General features: G+C 42.1%; 1 protein-coding gene across 3 annotated transcripts in view; it reads left to right on the forward strand.

Moving 5' to 3' along the window:
• Positions 1-25,739, forward strand: part of SLTM (SAFB like transcription modulator) — a 72,510-nt gene that overhangs the window by 15,717 nt on the left and 31,054 nt on the right. Inside the window, exons 1-5 of one of the 3 annotated variants that reach the window (XM_073652962.1) lie at positions 4,272-4,497; positions 13,202-13,289; positions 15,101-15,162; positions 21,626-21,796; positions 24,651-24,704. In XM_073652962.1, the coding sequence (XP_073509063.1) occupies positions 4,363-4,497; positions 13,202-13,289; positions 15,101-15,162; positions 21,626-21,796; positions 24,651-24,704 (510 nt within the window). In that variant the 5' untranslated portion in view covers positions 4,272-4,362. Of the gene's footprint in view, positions 1-4,271; positions 4,498-13,201; positions 13,290-15,100; positions 15,163-21,625; positions 21,797-24,650; positions 24,705-25,739 lie in introns of those variants that run through there. The other 2 variants (XM_073652961.1, XM_073652963.1) reach the window with 2 other exon arrangements.

Here is a 25,739-nt window from a genome sequence, read left to right on the forward strand (position 1 = left end):
CACTGTTTGTATTGACTCTATATAATGAGTTTCACTTTTTGTATTGAACTGAAATAAAACAACTTTTTGATGATCTAATTTAGTGAGATGCATCTGTATATGGCTGAAATCAAGCAGCCAGTTTCTGATACATGCTGGCTATTAAAGGTGTTGTCCCATGACAGGCAATGGATTTGACTGTTATTTTTGGCATACTACTCCTATTGGCCTTGTGCAAAAATAATCGTATTAAAAGGACTTTCTCAACATGACTCTTCAAGAGCAGATAGTCTCCCTGCTGGTTGGGGACAAGGCACTGCAGATAGTTGAAACCAGCAGCATGGCTGAGGCCCACACGATGCATTGCAGAAGCTCAGGGGCACTGACGCTGGCTGGATCCATAAATTTCATGGCCAGTTAAATAGAGCTGCAAATTGTGCATTAAGGTCCATGATACTGAAGATAGTGAGCAGTGCACTTGTCTAAAATCAGAGGAGCCACTTCTAAAGGATTGTCCAGAATAAGAAACGCTTATCTGCTTACTTCCAGGGCCAAACCTATGCATGAGCTGTCTGGGCTTATTGCCTGACTTCATTGAAGTGAACATAGCTTGTTTTATTACATAAAATTAGTTGGTTATTTTCCCCAAAGTTAGTCTACGTTTTATGGGGTTGTCCAGGATCATGAGTAATATTACGATACCTGTAAAATCCTCTCCAGTTTTAGTACGTCCCATTTAGATGGTTTTGGCTATCTCGGCAGCACTGGCTTCATACATGCGGAAGTCAGTGACCGGCTGCTGTGGTCATGTGAATGATGTAATCACTGCACGACTGGCAGGGACTACCGATTGGGGGGCCCTTAGATAGATAGGACTGCAGAGGATTTAATGAGTGACTTTTTTTTCTCTAAATTTCTTATCCTGGGCAACATACATAAGTGGCAAATAATCCTTAATATATTAGTGAACCTCAGTCCCCATTAGTGTTGAGTGAGCTTGCTCGGGTAATGTTACCCGATTTTCCTCGGCGTGCTCTAATAGATTTATCTTCATGTTTTCCTGTGGTAAACAGATGCTACACATGCAGGAATTGCATGTTTCTTAGGCAATCCTCGCATGTGTTGAGTCTGTCTACCGCTGGCAAACATATTAGCCGAGCACGCCGAAGATAATCCAGTAAGACCGAGAATGCTTGGTTAACATATATTATCCAAGCACGTTCGCTCAACTCTAGTCCCCATTGAGGGCTGCAGTCGGACTGGTTTATGGTGGTGTCTGGGTGTGATTTGTTGAAACCATAGTCTGCCTGTAATATTTATTCACATGACTGCTTTCTGTTACATATTCCAAAGGAAAAGCAGGCAGCACTCCAAAAATACAGAAAAGTGAGAAATTTATTAGCCTATCAGATGTGGCAACGTTTAGACTGAACACAGGTTTTTTCAGGCTTTCTGTTACAGATATGCCTTAGGCCCTATTCATTTGATTCCTGTGTATGAGCTATATATTCATTTTTCCCTTAGCCTATAGGTTTTCATACAATCAAGAGACATGACTGATTTTTGATAGATTCCTTTTAATCCAGAAATCTGATCAGGCTTAAGGCTATGTGCCCACGATGCAGAAATGCTGCATATTTTTTCCGCTTCTCCCTGGCAGGAAAAACGCATGCGGATTTTACATGCTTTTTTTTCCTGCCAGGTAGAAGTGTTTGTCAAGCGTTTTTGCATGCATTTCTGCATGTGGGTTATCAAGCGCTTTTCCAAGAGATTTTAGCATCACTTGGAAAAGTGCTTCACAACTTGGTCACACTCTATAAATCCATGCAACCGGCATGGATTTATAGTAGTGTGACCAAGTTAGTTTAAAAAAAGAATGGTAAAAAATAAATTTTATGCTTGCCTTCCGATGTCCTCCCGGTGTTTTCTCCGCTCCGTCTGGTGTCTTGGGCGGCTCGGGGTGGTGTGAAGGAACTGCGGTGACGTCATTGAGTCATGTGTCAGGTCACATGACTCAATGGCGGCACTCAATGGATATGCAAGTAAAAAGGTAATTTTATTATGCAGTCCACACAAAAGAGTCATAAACGTTTCGGTCACAGTTGACCTTCATCAGTATTGCAAATGGAAGGAAAAGGTGTACGTGGCTGGATGATCCAGATGGGAGGTTTCTAGAGCTACCTGAGTAGTGAGAAGAACTGTACTGCGCGGTATCCCCCGTTCGCATAAGGACGGTATGGACATAAGGTATCAAAACTTCCTTAGTGAAGAGGGCAGAGCTACGCGGTATCCCCCGCTAGTAGAAGGGTGCCTTCTCACTACTCAGGTAGCTCTAGAAACCTCCCATCTGGATCATCCAGCCACGTACACCTTTTCCTTCCATTTGCAATACTGATGAAGGTCAACTGTGACCGAAACGTTTATGACTCTTTTGTGTGGACTGCATAATAAAATTACCTTTTTACTTGCATATCCATTGAGTGCCGAGGTTATTCTTATATATTACGGGTTCGGACCCTACTCGAGCACCACTCTTCAGCAGCTGTGCGGTGATTTTTTCATTTATGACTCAATGGCGTCATGGCAGGTTCTTCACACCACCACGACCCATACAGCAGACCAGACTGAGGGGAGAAAACACCGGGAGGACATCAGAAGGTGAGTATAATCTTTATTTTTTATTTTAAATTCTTTTTCTACAGGTTCTATGGTACCTGGGTCTGGATGAGTCTCATCTTCTCCAAACCCGGGTACCATCCGCACATTGAACCGTGTGTGCAAATGTGCTGACACTGATAATATGCGTTTCAATGCAAGTTAATGGCGGCAATTGCGCTGCGTGTCCGCAAAATTAATGGACATGCTGCGTATTTTTCCGCAATGATAATCCGCAGCGGAAATTTCCACAGCATGTGCACAGCACATGCGGATTATCATTGGGGATCATGGGGCACGTATTACTAAGCGTTTTCAGTGCTGAAATTCCACTGCAAAAAACGCTTGAAAAACGCATAGTGGGCATGCAGCCTTAGGGTACGTTCCCACGATCAGGCTATAGCAGCGCTGTGGATCACGCAGGTAAATCCGCATGTGTTCATTGAACACGTGGAGTAACCTCATCCAATACATCCTGCTGGGGAAATTTCTGAATAGGAATTGGCATGCTGCGGCTCGTAAATCCGCTCTGTGGGTGAGTTTACGTGGCGGGAAATAGAAGTACAGTGGGCGTGGGATTTCTATAAATCATCCTCTGTGCTTCTACTGTACAATGCAGCATTTTGGAGGCAGCACAGGTGAGCTTTGTCCAATACACTGCTATTCCTGATCGTGGGCATGTAGCCTAATGGAAGTTTATAAAGGTTGCTTTCTAACATTTATTTTAAGATATTCTAACTACAAGATTATTTTGTTTTCCCGTTGAGAATATTTTTCTGCTGGCTAACATGGTACAACCCCTTTTTTTTTTTTTCCCATCAAATGCACGTTCAGGTGAAAACCCACACGTTTCGTTTATTGATTTCCAGCTCTTGTCAGTGTACTCACTGGCCCCTTCGGTTTTCCTCTGAGCTCCATTTTAAGGCTGTGTGCCCACGATGCAGAAATGAAGCAGAAAATTTCCGCAGCGTTTCTGCATGTTCTTAGCAGTAAAAACGCTTGCGGATTTTACACGCGTTTTTACATGCGGATTTGACTTGCGTTTTTCAAATTCATTGTGACCTCAAATCCTCATGCAGAAACGCACGAATAATGGACATGCTGCAGATTTTTCCGCTGTGGAAAATTCCGCAGCATGGGCACAGAGCATGCAGATTTTCATTGGAGATCATGGGGCACTGATTACCAAGTGTTTACGCTGCAGAAATGCCGCATCAAAAACGCATAGTGGGCACAGCCTTAGGAGGATTCAGATGAATCCTCTGGACGCATTGTAGAAACTAATGTGCACAGGGCGTAGACTAATGACAGCTGAGCTATGGTAGGTGGGTGGCGTAATCCTAGTGGAGCGTCACTGCCTGCCTGGCGATGGTCACACCGTGGGGCCTTCTGATGTTCTCTAGCCCTCGGCTCCGGGGGTGTCTGAGTCACTGGGTGGGCGCGGTTTAGCCTATCACGTCTCTAGTGGTACATTAGGAGCGGGTGCTGAGTGGTCCCGCCAGTGCGTGGGCTGCAGACCGTGGCTGCTCGCAGTGTGGATTGTGTCCTGCGTGTGGGTGCGGCTGGGCCGTTGGTTGCAGGCTCAGCGCGTTTTGGGGGAGGGCTCGGGGAACTTGATTTGCGCTGCTGCTCTAGACCACGTGACTCGCACATCCGGGGCCTGACGCTTCGGCGCTGATAGTCACGTGACACGGCGACATCTTAGTGCCCGGATCGAGTCCGCGTAAAATGGCCTCATCTGGCGGTGTGTTCGAGAAGATGAAAGTGTCAGAGCTGCGCGTCACCGACCTGAAGTCAGAGCTCAAGCGGCGCAATCTGGACGTGAACGGCGTCAAGAACGTGCTGGTGTCTCGGCTGAAGAAGGTAGCGGAGAGGAGGTGGGGGCGGGGCGGGTGCAGGCCGCCATTAATCTGCTGCCGCTGGCTGCACGTTGTCTGGTGCTTCTCCTGTGCTCCCCAGGGTCACGGCTGCCATTACTGCATCCCTCCGCAGCTGAGCCTGCTGGGGACAGGGCGCCGTTAGGGAGGTGGGGGAGGGGCTCCCTGTGCTGCCGGCTCTGCCATCGTGATGGGCTAGTGGCCCCTCTGGTGTCTGATGCAGCCACATCCAGGGCAGACTGAATAGGCCGCACACTGACTCCACAAAAGCCAATGTACCAGTGTGTTTAGTATTTGTAGATCGGCCAGGACTGACTCTAAGGCTTCTCTTATTACTAAATCCATTAACGCTGTGTGCCCACTATGCGTTTTTTAAGCCTTTCCGCAGCGGCAATTCCCCGCATTAATGCTTAAACACTTGGTAATAGGTCTGTCATGTTCTCTAATGATCCGCATGTGCTCTGCACATGCTGCGGATTATCACAGCGGAAATATCCGCAGCATGTCCATTAATTTTGCGGACACGCAGCGTAATTGCCGCCATTGACTTGCATTGAATCGCTTAATATCCGCATGACTACATGTGCACATGCGGATATTAAGCTATTCAATGTGCGGATGGTACCCGGGTCTGGAGAAGAGGAGACTCTGCTCCAGACTCGGGTACCGTAGTACCTGTTAAAAAAAATAATTTAAAATAAAATTAAAAAAGAAAAAAAATTATACTCGCCTTCCTTTGTCCCCCGGTCTCCTCTATGGTGCGTCCTGGCTCCCCGGTGGCTCACGATGGAGTATAAGGACCTTCCATGATGTCATTCAGTCATGTGACAGGTCACTCGACCGCTGACGTCGGCGGTCGCGTGACCTGGCACATGACTAAATGACGTCATGGAAGGTCCTTTTACACCACCGCGAGACACCGGGAAGACCGGATGTATCGGAGGAGACCATCAGAAGGTGAGTATGTTTTTTTATTTTTATTCTTTTCTTTTTTTGTTTCTTCACTAACTTGGTCACAGTATATAAAATCCATGCCGGTTGCATGGATTTATATAGTGCGACCAAGTTGTGAAGCACTTTCCAAGTGAAGCTAAAATCGCTAGGAAAGCACTTGACAACGGCATGCGAAATCACATGTGAAAACACTTGTCCCTGGCTGAAAACAAATGCATGTAAAATCTGCATGCGTTTTTTCTGCCAGGGAGATGCTGAAACGATCAGGAAAAATCTGGAGCATTTCTGCATCGTGGGCACATAGCCTTACAAGGGGTGTGAAAATTTTCTGCTCTGTAATAATTTTTATTTTTATAGCGCCAGCATATTCCGCAGCACTTTACAAATTTTAGGGGGGACTTGTACAGCAATACAGAATAAACATAACTCGTATTGAAAGGAGTGAGGGCCCTGCTCGCAAGCTTAGTCTATGAGGAAATGGGGGAGACCCAAAAGGTAGAATGTACATATATTGTATAATGCAGCCTTGATATACTATATAGGATAAATAATACATGGACTGGTCGCCTGCCAGTATGTGTGCAGTCCTGACCGAGGCTATTATGTGCATGGTTGGCATGAACCTGAAATTGAAGAAGATTTTAATATGAGGGACAACTGGGATGGACAGTGTGTGTGGAGGCGATGCGCCATTCTAAAGAAATGGGTTTTTAGGGTCCGCTTGAAACTGTGGGTATTGGGAATTAATCGAACTGTCCTGGGTAATGCATTCCAAAGAATTGGCGCAGCACGCGAGAAATCTTGGAGACGGGAGTGGGAAGTTCGGATTATGGAGGTTTTAAGTCACTGGCAGAACGGAGGGCACGTGTAGGGTGGTAGACTGAGACAAGGGAGGAGATGTAGGGGGGGTACTGAAGCATGGTGCGCTTTGTGGGTAAGCATAATAAGTTTAAATTGAACTCTATATTGGATGGGTAACCAATGCAATGACTGGCACAGGGAAGAGGTAGCGGTTGGCGAGGAATATGATCCTGGCTGCTGCGTTAAGGACGGATTGGAGAGGGGAGAGTTTAGTAAGAGGGAGCCCGATAAGTAGAGAGTTGCAGTAGTCCAGACGAGAATGAATAAGAGCGACAGTAGGCTATGTTCACACGAAGCAGATAACTGCCACCTGATTTGCTCACAAATCTGCATTCAATCCACATATGTTCTGAATTTGGTGCAGCTTTCACCCTCCGCCACTACAGGATGAAATCTGCAGTGACAATCCAGACAAGAACCAGCATGCTGCAGACTTACAATCCGCACTGATAACATTTTTCAACTTTTTTTTTTTTTTTTTTCCCTCTCCCTAAAATGTGTGGATGAGATTTTGAAGAACCCACTTGTATTGTGCTGTTAATTACTGTAATTTGCATTGTGGAATCCTCACCTCAAAACCACAACCTGTAAAATTGTCCGCCTACACAAATTACAGGTGCATCTCACAAAATTAGAATGTCATCAAAAAGTTTATTTTAGTTCTTCAATACAAAAAGTGAAACTCATATTATATGGAGTCATTACAGACAGACTGATCTATTTCAAGTGTCTTTCTGTTAATGTTGATGATTATGGCTTACAGCCAATGAAAACACAACTCATTACCTTAATAAATTAGAACAATTAACAAAAAATACCTGCAAAAGCTTCCTAAGGATTTTAAAAGGTCCCTTAGTCTGTTTCAGTAGGCTCCACAATCATGGGGAAGACTGTTGACTTGACAGATGTCCAGAAAGCAGTCATTGACACCAGGGCTGTGGAGTCGGTAAGCCAAACCTCCGACTCCATGACTCCGACTCCCTCATATGTTTAAGTGATAAATTTACTGTAGCACAGATTCATCTCAGCTAAAAGTCTAGACCCTTAGATCAGGAATAGGACAGACATTTATAGGACATTTCATAACTTTCCCAAATTCTTATGAAAAAATATTCCCCACAAACTGCATTGAACTACTGTACCCAATTTATTAGATATTTTAGGAGTCGGTCCATTTTCTACCGGCTCCACCAAAATGGACACAGACTCCGACTCCACAGCCCTGATTGACACACTCCACTAGGTCCCAGAGTTCCAATTTTCATTTGGAAATCAAGGTCCCAGAGTCTGGAGGAAGAGTGGAGAGGCCACAATCCAAGCTGCTTGAGGTCTAGTGTGAAGTTTCCACAATCAGTGATGGTTTGGGGAACAATGTCATCTGCTGGTGTAGGTCCATGGTGTTTTATCAATAGTCAGCGCAGCCGTCTACCAGGAAATTTTAGAGCACTTCATGCTTCCCTCTGCCGACAAGCTCTTTGGAGATGGAAATTTCATTCTCCAGCAGGACTTGGCACCTGTCCACACTGCCAAAAATACCAATACCTGGTTTAAAAACAACAGGATCATTGTGCTTGATTGGCCAGCAAACTCGCCTGACCTTAACCCCATAGAGAATCTATGGGGTATTGTCAAGAGGAAGATGAGACACCAGACCCAACAATGCAGACGAGCTGAAGGCTGCTATCAAAGCAACCTGGGCTTCCATAACACCTCAGCAGTGCCACAGGCTGATCGCCTCCATGCCACGCCACATTGATGCTGTAATTGATGCAAAAGGAGCCCCGACCAAGTATTGAGGGCATTTACTGAACATACATTTCAGTAGGCCAACATTTTGGATTTTAAAATAATTTTTCAAGCTGTTATTATAAAGTATTCTAATTTAGAGATAATGACTTTTGTGTTTTCATTGCCTGTAAGCCATAATCATCAACATTAACAGAAATAAACACTTGAAATAGATCACACTGTTTGTAATGACTCTATATAAAATGAGTTTCACTTTTTGTATTCAAGAACTGAAATAAATTTACTTTTTAGATGATATTCTAATTTTGTGAGATGCACCTGTATATTCCAGTATTCATCTGACAATTGCTTGACTTGTGAAAAAAACACATTTGTAGCGGAGTATTCAATTTTTAAAGGGGAGTGATGGAACCTATAGGGAGATAAAATCGAGGAACATGCCTCCAAAAAACACGTGTGTATGTATTTGATTTAACTATTGACCTCCAGCAAATATGTCTTCAAAAATGGCAAATATTCTGTAAAACATGCTAGATACTTAAACCACTGTCACACGTTCAGTATTTGGTCAGCATTTTACATCTGTATTTGTAAGTCAAAACCAGTAGAGGAACAATCAGAGGAAAAGTATAATAGAAACACGTCACCACTTCTGTATTTATCACCTACTCCTGGTTTTGGCTTACAAATACTGAGGTAAAAAACTGACCAAATACTGAACGTGTGAACTTGGCCTTGCGACTTTTTTTTTTTAAATGATTTTTACTGGCTTGGATGACAAGTGTGCTTGGCCATCAGATAGAACTGCTTTTTAAAAAGCTGAAGACTATGCACGCCTTGTGCATGGAAAGGGAGTCCACCCGGAGTGCGAGTCCATCCAGTGGTCTCGCATTAAAGCTGGGGCTTCACAGTGACTAGCAATGTGCTACATAGGCAAAAACGTGCACAACTAATTTAGAGCTGCTCTTTTTGCCAAGTCATGTAGAACTTTTATTGGAGTCTATGGCAAGGTAGTCTCCTGTGACTTGCTGCTAGCAACAAGAAAATCCCACACATTTAGATACACTTTTGACTGTGGCGCCTGGTCGCATGTGATACAATGAGAAATCATTAGATGCCATTTTATTACTCCTCCCCTGTGCCTCAAAACAACTGGAACCACACGTCCATTCTGAACTGTCCTCCCACCTCTCCTCCCGCTCCCTCTTTGACTGCTTACAATCTGGCATCCGACAGCATCACTCCACTGAAACTGCCCTGATTAAAGTCACCAACGACCTACTAACTGCTAAATCCATGCAACACTACTGTCTTCGTCCTCCTAGACCTGTCATCTGCCTTCGACACAGTAGACCGTACCCTCTTACTACAGACTCTCTCTTCTCTTGACATCACAGACTTGGCTTTATCTTGGATCTCTTCATACCTAACTGACCGGATATTCAGCATCCCCCCACTCACACACCATCTCCTCATCTCGCCCCCTATCTGTCGGTGTCCCCCAAGTTTCAGTCCTAGGACCCCTGCTCTTCTCAATCTACAGCTTTTTGGCCTGGTACAGCTCAGTCTCATGGCTTTCAGTACCACCCCTATGCTGATAACACACATCTACCTCTCTGGACCTGATATCACCTCCTTACTAACCAGAGTCCCACAATGTCTGTCTGCTATTTGATTCTTCTCTGCTAGATTTCTAAAACATAGATAAAACTGAATTCATCATCTTTCCCCCATCTCACTTACCCTCCCCCACCCCCCACCCCACCCCATCTGACCTATACATCATAGTCAATGGCTGCCCACTCTCCTCAGTAACACAAGCTCGCTGCCTCAGGGTAACCCTGGACTCTGATCTCTCCTTCAAACCACATATCCAAGCCCTTTTCACTTCCTGCTGACTTCCAACTCAGAAATATTTCCCGGATCGGCACATTCCTTAGCAAAGACTCTACAAAAACACTAGTGCATGCCCTCATCATCTCCTGCCTCGACTACTGCAACCTCCTGGTCTGTGTCCTCCCTTCTACCACTCTCGCACCCCTGCAACCTATCCTAAATGCTGCTGCCCAACTAATCTACCTGTACCCCCACTATTCCCTGGCCTCTCCTCTGTCAATCCCTTCACTGGCTTCCCATTACCCAGAGGCTCCAGTTCAAAACCCTGACTGTGGCATATAAAGCCATCCACAACCGGTCTCCTCCATATATCTGTGACCTAGTCTCCCGGTACATACCTGCGTGCAACCTCCGATCCTTGCAGGATCTCCTTCTCTACTCCCCTTATCTCCTCTTCCCATAATAGCATACAAGATTTCTCCCGTGCATCCCCCCCCTACTCTGGAACTCTCTACCCCAACATATCAGACTCTCCCCTACTGTGGAAACCTTCAAAAGGAGCCTGAAGACCGACCTCTTCCGACAAGCCTACAACCTGCAGAAACCCTCGCTCCACCACACAGCTCCACGACCTGCTCAATTTTTTTCTATAAAATTGCTTTTATGTAAAAGCGCCAAAACATAGAAAAACGATATAAATATGGTACCGCTGTAAACGTACTGACCCGAAGAATAAAGCTACCTTATCAATTTTACCACACGCGGAGCAGAATAAAAAAATTGAAGAAAAAAAAAAACTTCCTGAATTGTTGTTTTTTGTTTATTCTGGCTCCCAAAAATCGGAATAGAAAGCGATCGGAAAATGGCACCAATAAAAACGTCAACTCATCCCGCAAAAAAACAAGCCATCACATGACGGTCGGCGATATGACAGCTAGTGTTGAGCGCAAGTGCTCGCTACTTGAGTTTTGCATCGGGTGCTCGGGTATGCATTGAGTATCGCGGGTGCTCGAGTCTCCGCCCCATATGCTTCGCGGCCCAAAAAAACTCGCAGGGATTGCCTGCCATGAACGAGCGATCCCCGCATGTTTTTTTTTTTGGGTGTCTAATAACCGTGAAACATGCGGGGTGGAAACTCAAGCATGTCACTCGAGCACCCTTGATACATGGTGAATACCTGAGTACTCGATGCAAACTCAAGTAGCGAGCACTTGCGCTCAAGACTAATGACAACATTAGGTCATCATATTGAAGAAGTTATCAAATTCTGTGTCTTACCTCTGGGTTCAAAATGTTCACTATACCCCTTGATAAAATCCTGGATGGGTGTAGTTTCCAAAATGAGGTTACTTGTGGGGAGTTGCCACTATTTAGGCACATCAGGGGCTCCCCAAACGCGACATGGCGTCCGCTCTCGATTCCAGACGATTTTGCGTTCAAAAAATCACAGTGCTCCTTCCCTTCTGAACTCTGCCGTGCGCCCAAACACTGTATTTTCCCCACATGTGGGGTATTGGCGTACTCAGGAAAAATTGCACAAAAGTTTTTGGGGTCCATTTTCTCCTCCTCTCTCGTGTCCTCCTTGTGAAAAGAAAATAAATTGGGGCTAAAACATCATTTTTTGTGGAAAAAGTTTGATTTTTTTTTTTTAATTTTCACGGCTCCATGTTATAAACTTCTGTAAAGGACTTGGGGGTTCAAGGTGCTCACCACACATCTAGATAAGTTCCCTGAGGGGTCTAGTTTCCAAAATGGGGTCACTTGTGGGGGGTTTCCACTGTTTAGGCACATCAGGGGCTCCCCAAATGCAACATGACGTCCGCTAATTATTCAAGCAAATTTTACATTCAAAAAGTCAAATGGCGCTCCTTCCCTTCCGAACCCTGCCGTGCGCCCAAACAGTATTTTTTCCCCACATATGGGGTATCTGTGTGCCCAGGGGAAATTGCACAACACATTTTGGGGTCCATTTTTTCTTGTTACCCCTGCGAAAAAAAAAAAAAATTGGGTCTAAAATAACATTTTTGTGAAAAAAGTTAAATGTTCATTTTTTTTCTTCCACATTCCAAAAATTCCTGTGAAGCACCTGAAGGGTTAATAAAGTTTTTGAATGTGGTTTTGAGCACGTTGAGGGGTGCAGTTTTTAGAATGGTGTCACTTTTGGGTATTTTCTGTCATAAAGACCCCTCAAAGTCACTTGAAATGTGATGTGGTCACTAAAAAAATGGGTTTGTAAATTTTGTTGGAAAAATGAGAAATCGCTGGTCAACTTTTAACACTTATAGCTCCCTAACTAAAAAAAATAATTGGTTCCAAAATTGTGCTGATATAAAGTATACATGTGGGAAATGAAATTTATTAACTATTTTGTGTGACATATCTCTCTGGTTTAAGGACATAAAAATTCAAATTTTGAAAATTGCAAAATTTTCGCCAAATTTCTGTTTTTTTTTCACAAATAAATGCAAGTGATATCGAAGAAATTTTACCACAATCAAGAAGTACAATATGTCACGAAAAAACAATCTCAGAATCAGGGGGATCCGTTGAAGCGTTTCCAGAGTAATTACCTCATAAAGTGACAGTGGTCAGAATTGTAAAAATTGGCCTGGTCATGAACGTGCAAACCACCTTGGGTTGTAACGGGGTTAAGCAAATGTTCCCTGGACTAGCTGGGAGAAAGAAGGGTCTGGCAATTGCTTACTCCCTTCTCATAATTGATAACACTTGGTTGGTGAAGCATCCTGGTCTATTGGAGGGAATGGCTGAGTGGAATGGCGTATGGCCACCTATTAACCTAAAAAAATATTGTCACCAGCTTTTTGTTCCATATGAGCACAGCATGATGTAGAGATAGACCCCTATCACTCATTGGGCTGCTTGATGCAGTTTTGATAAAATTCCTGTCTTTCTCTGCTACAGATCTAACAGTGCTCTGAATGATGAGCTCTATATCCCTGCCCACATCACTGATTGTTAATAGGCAGAAAGCTGCCAATCGGTGGGGTTAGACAGCAGGAGGATTACCTGGCACAAGACAGCTAGTCCTCTAGTGATAATCCCCTGCTGATAACTTATCTTGCTGAGACACCAAGCAGACCAGTAAATGCCACATCCCTGCAATAAGGTTCTCTGCTCCTACATTATGCTGCTCTCAGATTACGTAGAAAAAACCTGGTGACCGATTTCCGTCCGTAAAGTTTTCGGTGTAATGTTCTTTGTACTACAGCTGTATGTATTAATTATATTTACTTACCAGATTTGTGTTTTGTTTTTTTCTTATTATACAGGCAATTGAAGATGAAGGCGGAGATCCTGAAAATGTTGATCTAAATTCTGTTGGTGATACTCCTTCAAAGAAGCAAATGAAGAGCAAAGGTGTGTGCCAATGTGTTAACCTTATTTTTCTCTGCCCATTACAGTGTTCCTGGCTTAAGACAACTTATTAAGCAGAGTTTAAGAGTTACTATGCAGACCTCCAAATTCACTTTTCATTTGAATAAAACAAGTTTACAGTTTTCTCAGATTTTTTTTTTTTTCCCACCAATTTTATTAATGGTGTCCAGAAATAAGGTGAACAAGTCTATACACTTCACACCGCTTGTGATAAATGATTGTAATGCTACTTGAGGACATTCAGGCAGTGTACATGCTTGTTTCTGCCTCATGGATGGTTTCCCACAGTTGGGTACTAGCTGCAGCTTCTCTTATTTACTGCCTAAGGGTATTTGCACACACACCCAATGTATAAAATGCCATATATTTCAACTGTGCTTCATAAAGTGTCTTGCAAGTGTATTTGAGTAGGGATTGTTTACATTGAGTTCTTTGTTGATTTTGAAGCCGATCTGCTTCAAAATCCTTGTTTAAAAATAAGCTAACGAAAAAAAGCTTTGTTTTATTATGTTCACACTTGTATCACAGGTTCAGACACCAGGTGTCATTTTTGCAGAAAAAAGGCATGCGTGCTATTTATATCCTCGTGAGTTCTTGGCCCCACACCAAAAAAAAATAAGCTAAGTCCCGGGTAACCCCTTTAAAGGGAATCTGTCACCCTTTTGAGTTATTAATATGGGCATACAGCTGAAATTAGCCATACCTGTATGCCTCCTGGATCATGGCTTGTTCAGTAAATATAATTTTTTTTATAGCTTCGATCTTCCAGGCTATGCTACCCGACGGATAAGACTGCCTCCGATCTTAGTTATACAAGACTTCTCCCTCTTCTCTTCAGTTTCCCTTTGATGTCATGTGCGCGGCCGTAAACCCCGCATCTGCACATTCTGCCTGTCGTCGCTCCTCTGCACTGAGGGGATTCCATCTCCACTGGGACCGGAAGTTACAGTGACTCTCCGGTGCCTGTGCACATCAATATTGAGGACTGTACCCACAGAAGAAAAAAAGAGAGGGGTCGCTCACTGGTCTATTCGGGTGCTCTGAAGAAAAAAGTCATCTCAATTGCAAAAAGAACTTCGGCACTCCATACATGAATATATAAGAAATATTGTATCTAGACTAATGTCACTTTGAAAAATGAAGGTTTTTTGCGCATAATTTTGACAGCTTTTATTCTGACCATGTGTCCCTCCCATTCAGTCACAGGTGGTTTTAACTAGCTCTACCAGCCCATACATTGTAGGTTAAAAGCCCAAGCAGAGACATATTGTCCATACAGGCTTACAGCCCAAGAGTGGCATATCTAGTGGTAGCGTAGCGTAGTTTCCCATCATACGAAGGTGACCTTGTCGTGGTTGATGGGCACACATAAATTGGCCAAATTATGCGCAAAAAACCTTCATTTTTCAAAGTGACATTAGTCTAGATACAATATTTCTTATATATTCATGTATGGAGTGCCGAAGTTCTTTTTGCAGTTGTGCCCACAGAAGGGCAGAACGGTACAGAGTAGCGATGGCAGGCAGAATGTGCAAAATTTCCGGCCGCACATAGGACGTCAAAGGGACACAGTGACCAGAGGGGAGGAAAAATCTTGTGTAATGAAGACCGGAGGCAGTCTTATCTTCCGGGCAACATACGCCCCATAGCCTGGAGGATTGAAGCTATAATTTTACGATTCAAAAATACAGCTCTTATGTACTGAGCCGTTAATGATTGGTTATGTGCTGATACTGATTGTACACCCACTCAAGATTTAGCAACTAGTTACATTTTGTGATTGTCCATTACAGGTAAAAAGCAGGAAACTGATGAGTCTGGATGTGAAGCGTCCATGGAAGAAGATGCATTTAAGGTAAAATGCTGCTATTAATCCCATGATATAGAGTGAAGGGTGATCATCCTGTCTGGTGAGCAGCCGTAGCTCTTTCCCCATTGTAACTAAGTCCACAGTGTAAACTGGTTATAAGCGCATTTATTCGACCTATGCAACAGCAGGAACAGCCGGTCTCCCTTTGGGACCACATCTCCTATTAGAAATGTACTTATTATAAAAAGTATCATAATTATATTAGTTGAAAGGTTTAATATCTGACTGAGAGCTAATGAATGTGCCAGAACAAGCATAGATTAGTAGGTAAGACCATGAAAAAAGCCCAAAATGTTAGCTTTTTTTTTCTAGCCACGTGTCAGAATTTTTCTGCTTCACAGCAATTCACAGCAAAATATGTTACTTAAGGTTTTCACCCCTATGACCTGAATATGGGAAAACTGTGCCGTAATTAAAGATCTTTAATTATATAAACTTTATTTTCTGTAGCTGCTGTTCAGTAAGCTGGCATTTTAATACTTTTTTTTACCTGCAGATTACCCTTATTTCTGCACATGACCGTTTACTTTTTAACTTGTTGCAGATTCAATAATCCTTAGTATGCTATATTCTCCGTGCAGACTTTCACCAGTACATGATTTTGAAAATCAATCCACTTGTATTGCACTTTATTTTGTTGTGAATTTTTATTAAATCTGCACCACAAGCGTGTAAAACGTAACTTCTTAACCCGCCTCTACCCCAATTGCACATGTGATTATAATCGAACACCCCTCCCCTTCCTTTCCCCTTTTAAAAGGGATTATGTCAGCACCTTTTTGCTATTTAATCTGAGTGCAGCATCATGTAGGGGCAGATAACCTGATACCAGTGATGTCCCTTTATTAGGCTATATTATAGTTTTATTACAGTTTTCACTAAAAAAACTAAATCTCACGTACAGCTCAGTCCAGCTAATCTGCGATCCACCCGCGGCTCTAAATAAGTTAAATGCCGCTGTCAATGTCTGGCAGCGGTATTTAATGTGTGCCAGGCGGAAGCATGTCACAAGACCACTATTGGTGACCCTGTTACGTGATCGCTGAGTGCCTATGGATTGTCATGACAGCCGGGGGTCTACTCAAGATACTCAAGACCCCGTGCTCATCCATCGTAAATCTTTGAACACCAGCCTATGGCTGGTGTTGATAGGAAATCATGATTTATGCTGAAGCCCTGCTATGCGTAGCACAGGTGATCAGACAGTCCCAGCTTTAAAGGGAATCTGTCCCCAACCCCCCCCCGGGCGATATCAGACCACTACTATGGCCATACAGGGTATAGAAAAGTAAATCTATACCTGCCTGTATGGCCTATAGTAGAGGTCTGATTGCAGAGAAAAGCACTTTAATCAATTCTTTTTTTCACAGGTTCGGCGGACACCAAGCAATCCCCACCTATGTGCTTATTATTCCCCTAAATCCCCGCCTCTCTGCTTAATTATCATAACCCCCCTCCCCCTCCCCCTTCCCTGCACGTCACAGGGCCCTGTGATGTGCACTGTGCTCCCTGACTTCTGGGCTTGCGGGAGCACCACTCACATAGAGCACGCTTTGCTTCATCCCGCCTGTCTGTTCTCTGCGCCGCAGGTTTCTATTGCGCAGGGGCTGGTGGGGGTCATTGTCACTTGCCTGCGCAATAGAAACCTGTGGCGCAGAGCACAGGTAGACTGGGTCAGGATGAAGTAAAGCGCTCTGTGAGCGGCGCATGCCCAGAAGTCAGGGAGCACAGTGCATGTCACAGGGCCCTGTGATGTGCAGGGGATGGGGGAATATGATAATTAAGCAAAGAGGCGGGGATTTAGAGGAATAATAAGCACATAAGCGGGGATTTCTTGGCGTCCTCCGGAGGCCAAGCCTGTGGAAAAAAAGAATTGATTAAAGTGCTTTTCTCTGCAATCAGACCTCTGGTATGGGCCATACAGGTATGTATAGATTTACTTTTCTATACCCTCTATGGCCATAGTAGAGGTCTGATATCGCCCAGGGGGGGGTGACAGATTCTCTTTAAGTCTCTTAAGAAGACTATTGAAGCCAGTATAAAAAAAAAAAAAAAAAAAAAAGAAAATCATAAGTTAATATCACCCCCTTTTTGCCCCATTCAAAATATAACAAAAAAAAAATACACATGTTTGCTATTGCTGTGTTCATAAACGCCCAATCTATAAAAATAATTAATTCAATTGTTAAACAGCATAATGAGAGAAAATCGAAACTCCAGAATTACAGGGTTTTTTTTGGACGCCGTAACATTGCAGCAACAGGCTATTAAAAACATCCTATCTACTCCAGAATGGTATCAATAGAAACGTCAACTCGGCGTGCAAATAGGCACTCACCCAGAACCTGAAAAATGGAGATGCTACGGGTCTCGGAAAATGGCGACACTTTATTTCTTACAAATTTAGAATTTTTTTTCACCACTTAAATTTAAAAAAAACAAACAAAACTTTTACATATTTGATATCTGAGAACTCGTGCTGACATGGGGAATCCTATTGGCAGATGAGTTTTGGCATTTGATGAACATGGTAAATGAAGAAAAAAAACAGTTGTGGAATTGAACTTTTTTACAATTTCACCATACTTGGATTTTTTTTCCAGTACACTATAAGGTAGATACAGCAACAAAAAATCCAATGTTTAACTCCTAAAGATTATTTATCAAAGCCAGATACGAGATTTATATTAACATTTGTATTTTATTATTATATTAAAAAATGTTATTCAAAAAGACAAGACACCACAAACTAGAAAAATTTAGTTTAGGACCGTTTTGGATACATATATAATCAAATAATATCCAAATCTATCCTTGGACCCATAGTATAAAGTAGACCACAAAACAATAGTCTGTAGGACCTTCTATAATCAGAAAATAATAGCCTGCGTACTTAATAGCCTCTCTATTAGTCAGCCATCCCTTTGGCTGGTCCTTCAGTTAAATATGACCTATCCCCCATTCAGTCCGAAGGAATAATATGTCACAATATCAGTGGCTTTTCACTCCCCCAATTCATGTCTTATTAATAGTCTGACAATATAGGCACTTTAAATTTAGATTGATACATGTGCAATATTCAGTCTCTTTCAAAAGTATGTTGTCCTACATCTTTGATTTGTTTCCATGCGGTATAGTATTATCAATCATATATATATATATATATATATATATATATATATATATATATATATATATATATATATATATATATATATATATATACATACATACAAATACATGGGACCACTGTTGATATATCCCCTGATCATTGATTCAGATTATATTATACGTAGCATTAGAGAGACAACTGTCAAACAAAGGCACGTATAATTGAGTTCATTCATGAATAGATATGTATCTGATTTCTATGTATTGTACCCTATTTTGTCCATTGCTTGAGGATCCATTAATAAGACATTAATTGGGTGAGTGAAAAGCCACTGATATTGTGAGGTATTATTCCTTTGGACTGAATGAGAATATGTCATATTAAACTGAAGGACCAGCCAAAGGGATGGCTGACTAATAGAGTGGCTATTAAGTACGCAAGCTATTATTTTCTGATTATAGAAGGTCCTACAAACCATTGTTTTGTCTTCTTTATACTATGGATCTAAGGATAAATTTGAATATTATTTGATTATATACTGCATGTATCCAATACAGTCCTAAAATACATTTTTCTAGTTTGTGGTGTCTTGTCTTTTTGAATAACATTTTTTTAATATAATAATAAAATACTAATTTTAATATATATATCTCTAGTATCTGCCTTTGATAAATACACTATAAGGTAAAATCAGTAATGTCATTCAAAAGTACAAGTACTGCTAAAATCAAGCCCTCATACAGCTATATTGACGGAAAAATAGTTATGTCTGAGAAGAAAGGAAGCAAAAAACGAAAGTGCAAAAAAAACAGAAAATCGCAAGGTGTTGATGAGATGAACTGCTGAGAACTGGAACTATAATTTTTTTTCTTCTAATGAAACTAGACATTTTCTGAGAATGAAGTTTTTTTTTTTTCTCTAAGGGAGCCCTTCATTATATTTGTCTTTGCTCATTGGGTAAGGGTGTACTACACTGCTTATACATTTATTTCAGTGTTGTCTTTGAAGCTTGTTTCACTCATTACACCACAAGGAGCGTTTGGTATTTTAGGTTAGGGATAGACTGACGTATATTGAGTGACACTGAAATCCCAGCGACACATTGCAAGACTGGAACTAATGACTCCCTGTGATGTCACTTTGCGACTGTGATAATTGCATATGTTACCCAATATATTGCATTTTCGGTCACTGCTTGCAAGTCGCATGAGTCACACTTACCATAGACTTCAATGCAAATCGGATATGACATGCTACTTGTTTGTTTTTTATATTCAGCACAGTCACCCTGCATTCTGAGGTCTAATATAGTTGTGTGACAGCGAGTTGCACAGCTGTTTTTGTCTCGGGGCACAAGTCACCAGGTAGCTTCAGCCTTAGGCTATGTGCTCACATAGCATTCTTGTAGCGTTTTTACGGCCAGCAACACGCCGCGAAAACGCTTGTAAAACAGTCTGCCATGCAAAGCAATGTGAATTCGGATATGCTGTGCACATGATGCGCTAATTAGCGTGCAGAATTCGCATTACGTTGCAAAACGCAGCATGACCATTTCTACTGCGATTACGCTGCAAATTCACGGCCATTGAGGAACATTGAAACGCAGTTAACCCGCAGGTATATGTGGATTTGCTGCGTTTCAATTAAATTCAATGGCCGTGAATTTGCAGCGTAATCGCGGTGCGTGTGGTACCCGGGATGAAGAGTAGACTACAACTCCCCTTCATCCCGGCTACCACGTTGTGAAAAAAAGAAATAAAGTTAAAAATAAAAAAAAAAAAACCTGTATATTTACGTCTCTGGTGGCCACCAGTCTGCTCCCGGCGGTGTCCTCTCTCCTTGGCGTCCCGGAGTGTACTTGCAGGACCTGCGGTGACGTAATTTAGTCAGCTGATGGTCACGCGACCGCTGACGTCAGTGGTCAGGTGATGGTCGCGTGACCATCAGCTGACTAAACGACGTCACTGCAGGTCCGGGCAGTACACCGCCGAGGAGAGAGGACGCGGCCGGGGGCCGCCGGAGAGGAGAATATATATAGGTTTTTTTTTATTTATTTATTTTTTTACTATAGATGCAGCATTTAAAGCATCTAAGTTGGTCACACAATATAAATCCATTCCGGTTGCATGGATTTATATTGTGTGACCAACTTGTCAAGTACTTTTCCAAGTGATGCTCAAAATCGCTTGGAAAAGTGCTTGAAAAAACGCATGTAAAAACGCTTCTCTCTGGCAGGAAAAACGCATGTAAATCTGCTTGCGTTTTTTTTTCTGCCAGAGGCAATAACGCTCTGCATCAAATCAGCTATGTGGGCACATAGCCTTAGTGTTGCCATTGATTTTGATACTCTGGTGCAATGTAAACGGAGAACATCTCATGAACTGTTGAAGATCTCCAGTGATTTTGTGGAATCCATGCCTCTGGTTCCCATTTATCTTTCCACACTGATTATTTTTGAGTCCTGTGCTACAATTAGATTCCATCACACTTCTAAATAGAATATGATGACTCTCCTCTTTCTCCTGTAACACAATTTATTATTTTTTATGTGATGGACATACAGATTTTTGGTGATTTTCTTTGTTGGCCTATGTCTGAATAAAACCTTTTTAGGATAGAATATATAATATACTTGTGAATCCTCATTCAGATTTGAAAGTATTTCCAGTGTGGATGAGGACATGATTTTGTGCCCATTTTCCCTGCTCACATCTGCAACATCATTGTAAATTGTATTGTATGGCATGGCTTGTTAATACCTCTATAATGGATTGGTCGAGTGGTGAAGTTGGATGAAGGCTAAATTTGCTTAAAATACTGATGACCTTTCCTTGTTGAAGTCCAAGACTACCCCTTTAATGAAATTAATAGTATGACTTCTTATGATACAGATATTGGGATTCCTAAGGAAAGTCATCAATGTTATTCCCTGGTAACACATTGAACATTTGGGTTGACAAGGGCTTTGAGTGAAAAGTGTTTGTGTTTTGTGCTTGAGTAGGTGGTATTGTGTTGCAGTGTTTCTCCTAACCTTGATCATTGGACAGGCTAATGGTCATGGGTTACAATGGCCAGTCTGGCTAAGTAGGACATGAGCGCCTACCTGATACAGCCATAAGGTGGTGGTGGCCCTCCCTAATCCAGCTGTGTTAAACTGGCTAAAATGGCATGATGCACTTACACAGTAGAGGTATAATTTACAGTGTCTGCCAAGTGAGCCTTTCCATAGGATTCAAACTATATACGCTGGCAAACAGATTGCATACCCGTTCACTGAATGGGCACGCCTGTCTTGGAGCATTACAAGATTCACATTGTTTGCCTTTTTCAAAAAAGGATGTTGAGCTGGAGTCTCAAGATTTAAGTGATCAAGATGCTAATGACGACGAAAAGGATTCTGATGAAAATGAAGAAAGTGCGAAGACTGACTCAGTGCTACCTACAGAATACGAGCAGAACACTGATACACATCCAGACTGGGAAACTGAGCAAGAACCTCAAAACCAAGTATGACAAGTGGTTACCTTCCAATCACAATGTAGACTTTTGTACAGTATTAGCTGCAAATTGGTTTTCAGATAAGCTGTTGGACTCTGATCGGCCTTACTTATTATCTGCTACTTTGGGTCCTATCAGGAGGTGGAAGGATTACCTTTCTTCTGCTGGGATCATCTCTCTGGCTACTGCTTTTCATTTATTCAGCTCTGCTTTTACATGCCTCATTGATCTTTTAATAGGGATCATTTTATGCTTCAATTTGACTTTTGAAATTTTATACTAATGGCCTTCTAAGAATTGTTTCAATCATTTTTAACTGGGTTGAACTTGTACAGGAAAAATGTCATTGCATCATGGTGCTTTTTTATTAATGTGTCCTCTGTGAGCAGGGTAGTGTGTTTGAGCTGTAGTCACTGACACACCGCTTACATCAGTCATTTCAGGGTAGAAAGATGTGGAGGAAAAAGGGAAAGGGAGCGCTAAAGCGTAGTAAGTAGAGACTAAAAACTTTAAGAGAATAAAAAATCTTATATGCTCACCTGAGCAAGTTGTGCTGATGGACAAATTCCTCAAATAGAGTTGTGCCTGTTAAGGTTCTCAGACCACGGTTTGCAGCTCTTCCATAGACGGTGGTGGTATATTTGTCATACCCGACAGATAGCCACCACGTGAACAAATTGAGACAAATGGATTCTGAAGGCGCTCCCGTGGAAGAAAGAGTAACCAAAAAATTGTTGAATCTTCCAAATATGGTGCAATCACATGGAGTATATTCCACAAGGGATTAATACTCGTAGGTTTATTTAAAAAATCAAAAAACATTAAATACACATAAGGGACATGTATATACATAAAAAAAGGGAGGGAGAAGGGGGTCTTAAAAAGGATCACACAACGCGTTTCTGCTCATAGAGCCTTCATTAGGTGTGTCCACCACGCGTCACACCCAGCGTCCACCGCGCGCTTTCCCTCTCCTGCATTCATTGGGATAGCATGCTGTGGTTGCTGGGTGTGACCCACAGGGAAACCCCACCCACAGCGCAGCATCCACCGCTGGGACCGCGTCATTGAGTCATGCCTGACTTTACATCAGCGGAAGAAAGCCGGCTGCAGCCGGGTGTCACATGAATGCCTGTGAGTGGCCAGCGATAGCGCTGCTCACAGGCAATATAGACAACGAAAGGCAATTACAAAAACACTTATCTGCACAGTTTTAATACATTGCGGACATTATAAAAAGTAGTGGACAACTTCCAGTTTGCTGCTGTTAGCACTAATTGGACAGAGTCAGAGTATAGAGAGTCATACAAGTGTCAATTTATTCAGGAATATTAGGAACAGGGGACAGATTTGGGCTGAGGTGACTGACCAGCAGTCAGCCTGCAAGTTTAATTTCTGGGAAGGGTTTTATAGTGGCTGCTCATCTTTTTGTTGCGATAACTTTTTTCTTTTTTTCTGTACATGGGATTGAGAACATCAGTACATTAGCTGTGCCTTTTTTTGATTGATTGAGAATAATTGGTACGTTTTGTCTTTATACTAGCTAATGTCTAGCTGTAAAGTGTAATTGGGGGTGGGGGGCTTACTGTATCAGCTAATTTGAGTACACTAATAGAAGGAACAGAATAGGGTAAGTGGTTTGGATGTATAGAAAAGTGCTGCAGGTGCAGCAGAGCAATGTTTGCTGAATCAAGAGGCAAGTTGTCCCTAGTACAAGATTAGTCCTGTCTTTGTAACTCCATGTACATTGCAATTTGGCTGTTGGCTTATTGGTGCTTTGTGTTTAAAACGTAGACAACTAGTTTTTAATTTTTCCTGTTTAGTTGGCTACACTAATCAATGCAGCTGATAGGTGTGCCAACCTAGAAGCACCCAAAAGGGCACGGTTTGCCTCCTTCAGGAGAAGAGTGTTTGGTGCATTTGACGTATATGCATATGGCAAGCAGATCCTGTGAAAGCGTGTTTATGGTGTCTGTACCCTGCTGAGGGCTGAACACTTCTTATGCTGACTATCCCAACTCTGCTGAGCATTTGTATGTTCTCTGTGGGTAGTGTGGAGTTTTCTGCGTCACTCATCCGGAGATTGCTTATCTTCAGGAATATTATTGTCTGTCAGGTGAATCGGCCGGCATCCATATAACTGAGCCGCCTGTCCTACTGAAATCAGTAGGCTCAAATGATGTAAGTATGGGGTCTTTTAGACGGTTCTGGGAGTTAATACAGCCTGTAAATGTGATTAACCACGGAGTGGAGATGGTTTACTTACATAAATCTGTTTTTCACGTGTTGTAGTTTTGTATGATAAATGTCAGCTTTCCAACATTTCTACTGAATGGACTCAGTAAGCTGATACTGTTTCTGGAACTTAAGCTAAGTAGCGCACAATGTAGACTGGTTCACTTCAAGTAATGTTTCGTCATGTATAGTATTACTTAGAGTGTGATCGGCTCCTCTTTTCCCAGAAAGCCCCATTGCTCTTTGCGTGGTGAAAGGAGAACCGTTTTCATTGTAGTACTGTAGGATGGCTTCTTGCACTGAACTCAATCAAATACAATGTGTATTCTCTGTAAAATGTGATTATAAAAGCGAACGTGTGATGTATTTATATTGTCAACCACCAATGTATGAATCTTGCCATAGAAATTATATTCAAGTGCTTTAATATTTGACACTGCACGTTTTTACCTGTATGTCCAGCATTACCATGATCAACGTTTTATTCTTTTATCTAAGATGTGCTAACTTTCATGAGATCAATAAATGAAATGTTTGTAGGTTCTGTGTTGTTGGTTACCACACATGGAATATGTATATTTTCACCCGCTTATAGATAATTTAATAACCCACTTTTTCTTGTTTTAAGGATAATGAAAATCAAGATATGCAGGCTTTCTCTGATCAAGATGTTGTTCCTGATGTAAGTTTATTTAAATGTTTAGATCCCTACCAGTCCTGCCAGGCATAACTGGCCCTACATGTTAGGTGGTGAAGGGGTCTCTCCAAAATTGCCACATTCAAGCGATAGTCAGCAAATGTGTGTATGGAGGATACAAATTGAAGCCAGATTGATAAATTAAATAGAACGGTTAAAACGAGAATATATACCTTTTCCTTCTAAAAGCTCTGCATTTGACCAACTGCAGCCATGTTGGTTATATTAAAAGGAATCTGTCAGTCGGATCAACCCTCCTAAACCTACTATATGGGCATGTAAGTCACGAAGTTCAATAAAATAATTCCTTGAAAACTGCAATACGATGTTGTATTCCCAAGAAATCCATTTTTTTGGGAGGTGTATTTTTTTGTTTTTTTTTTAATATGTAGATCAGGAGAGCAGACCGTCAGACATTACATGTCTCTCACTGGTAACTCCCCTTTCGTTTAAAATAATCTCTGGGAGCAGATTCTCAAGCAGATCAGTGTCAGGCCCATAGATCTTAACATCTCTTTTACACATAAGAAAAACAAAGAATTCTCTGCAAGAAGACATCAGATCGCAGATTCAACTATTCAGCCACCTATGACCTGCATGCCCATATAGACGACCCAGGAGGATTGATCCTACTGACTATTCCCTTTAAAATTGTCTGAACTTTCAGTACTTTCGGGTTATACACCTTTCAACGTACATTTTAGTTAAAATTCTATCATTTATAATTTGAGAGGTGATGAGAATGATTTTAACATGAACGACTTTGCAGATTGTAAAAATTCTCATTAGTCCTGGTTTTCAATGGTACCTACAATCTGGTGCTTATTGCAGACACCTTCAGCGTGTCGGTAGTTGTGGGTAGTTTCTTATATACAGAAAGCCACTTACGTTGACACGTGGCTTTCCATGTACAAATGGCAATCAATAAATGTCAGCGCAGCTGTTAGGATGTGGCTTATGAGTTTTTACACCTGTTACCCCTCTGGAGCAGCAGTGTCTGGTGTTGTCCTTTAGTGCATA

The sequence above is a fragment of the Phyllobates terribilis genome, unplaced genomic scaffold, assembly GCF_046119375.1.
Source record: "Phyllobates terribilis strain yellow unplaced genomic scaffold, ASM4611937v1 Scaffold_11__3_contigs__length_659146591, whole genome shotgun sequence".
NCBI classification, from domain to species: domain Eukaryota; kingdom Metazoa; phylum Chordata; class Amphibia; order Anura; family Dendrobatidae; genus Phyllobates; species Phyllobates terribilis.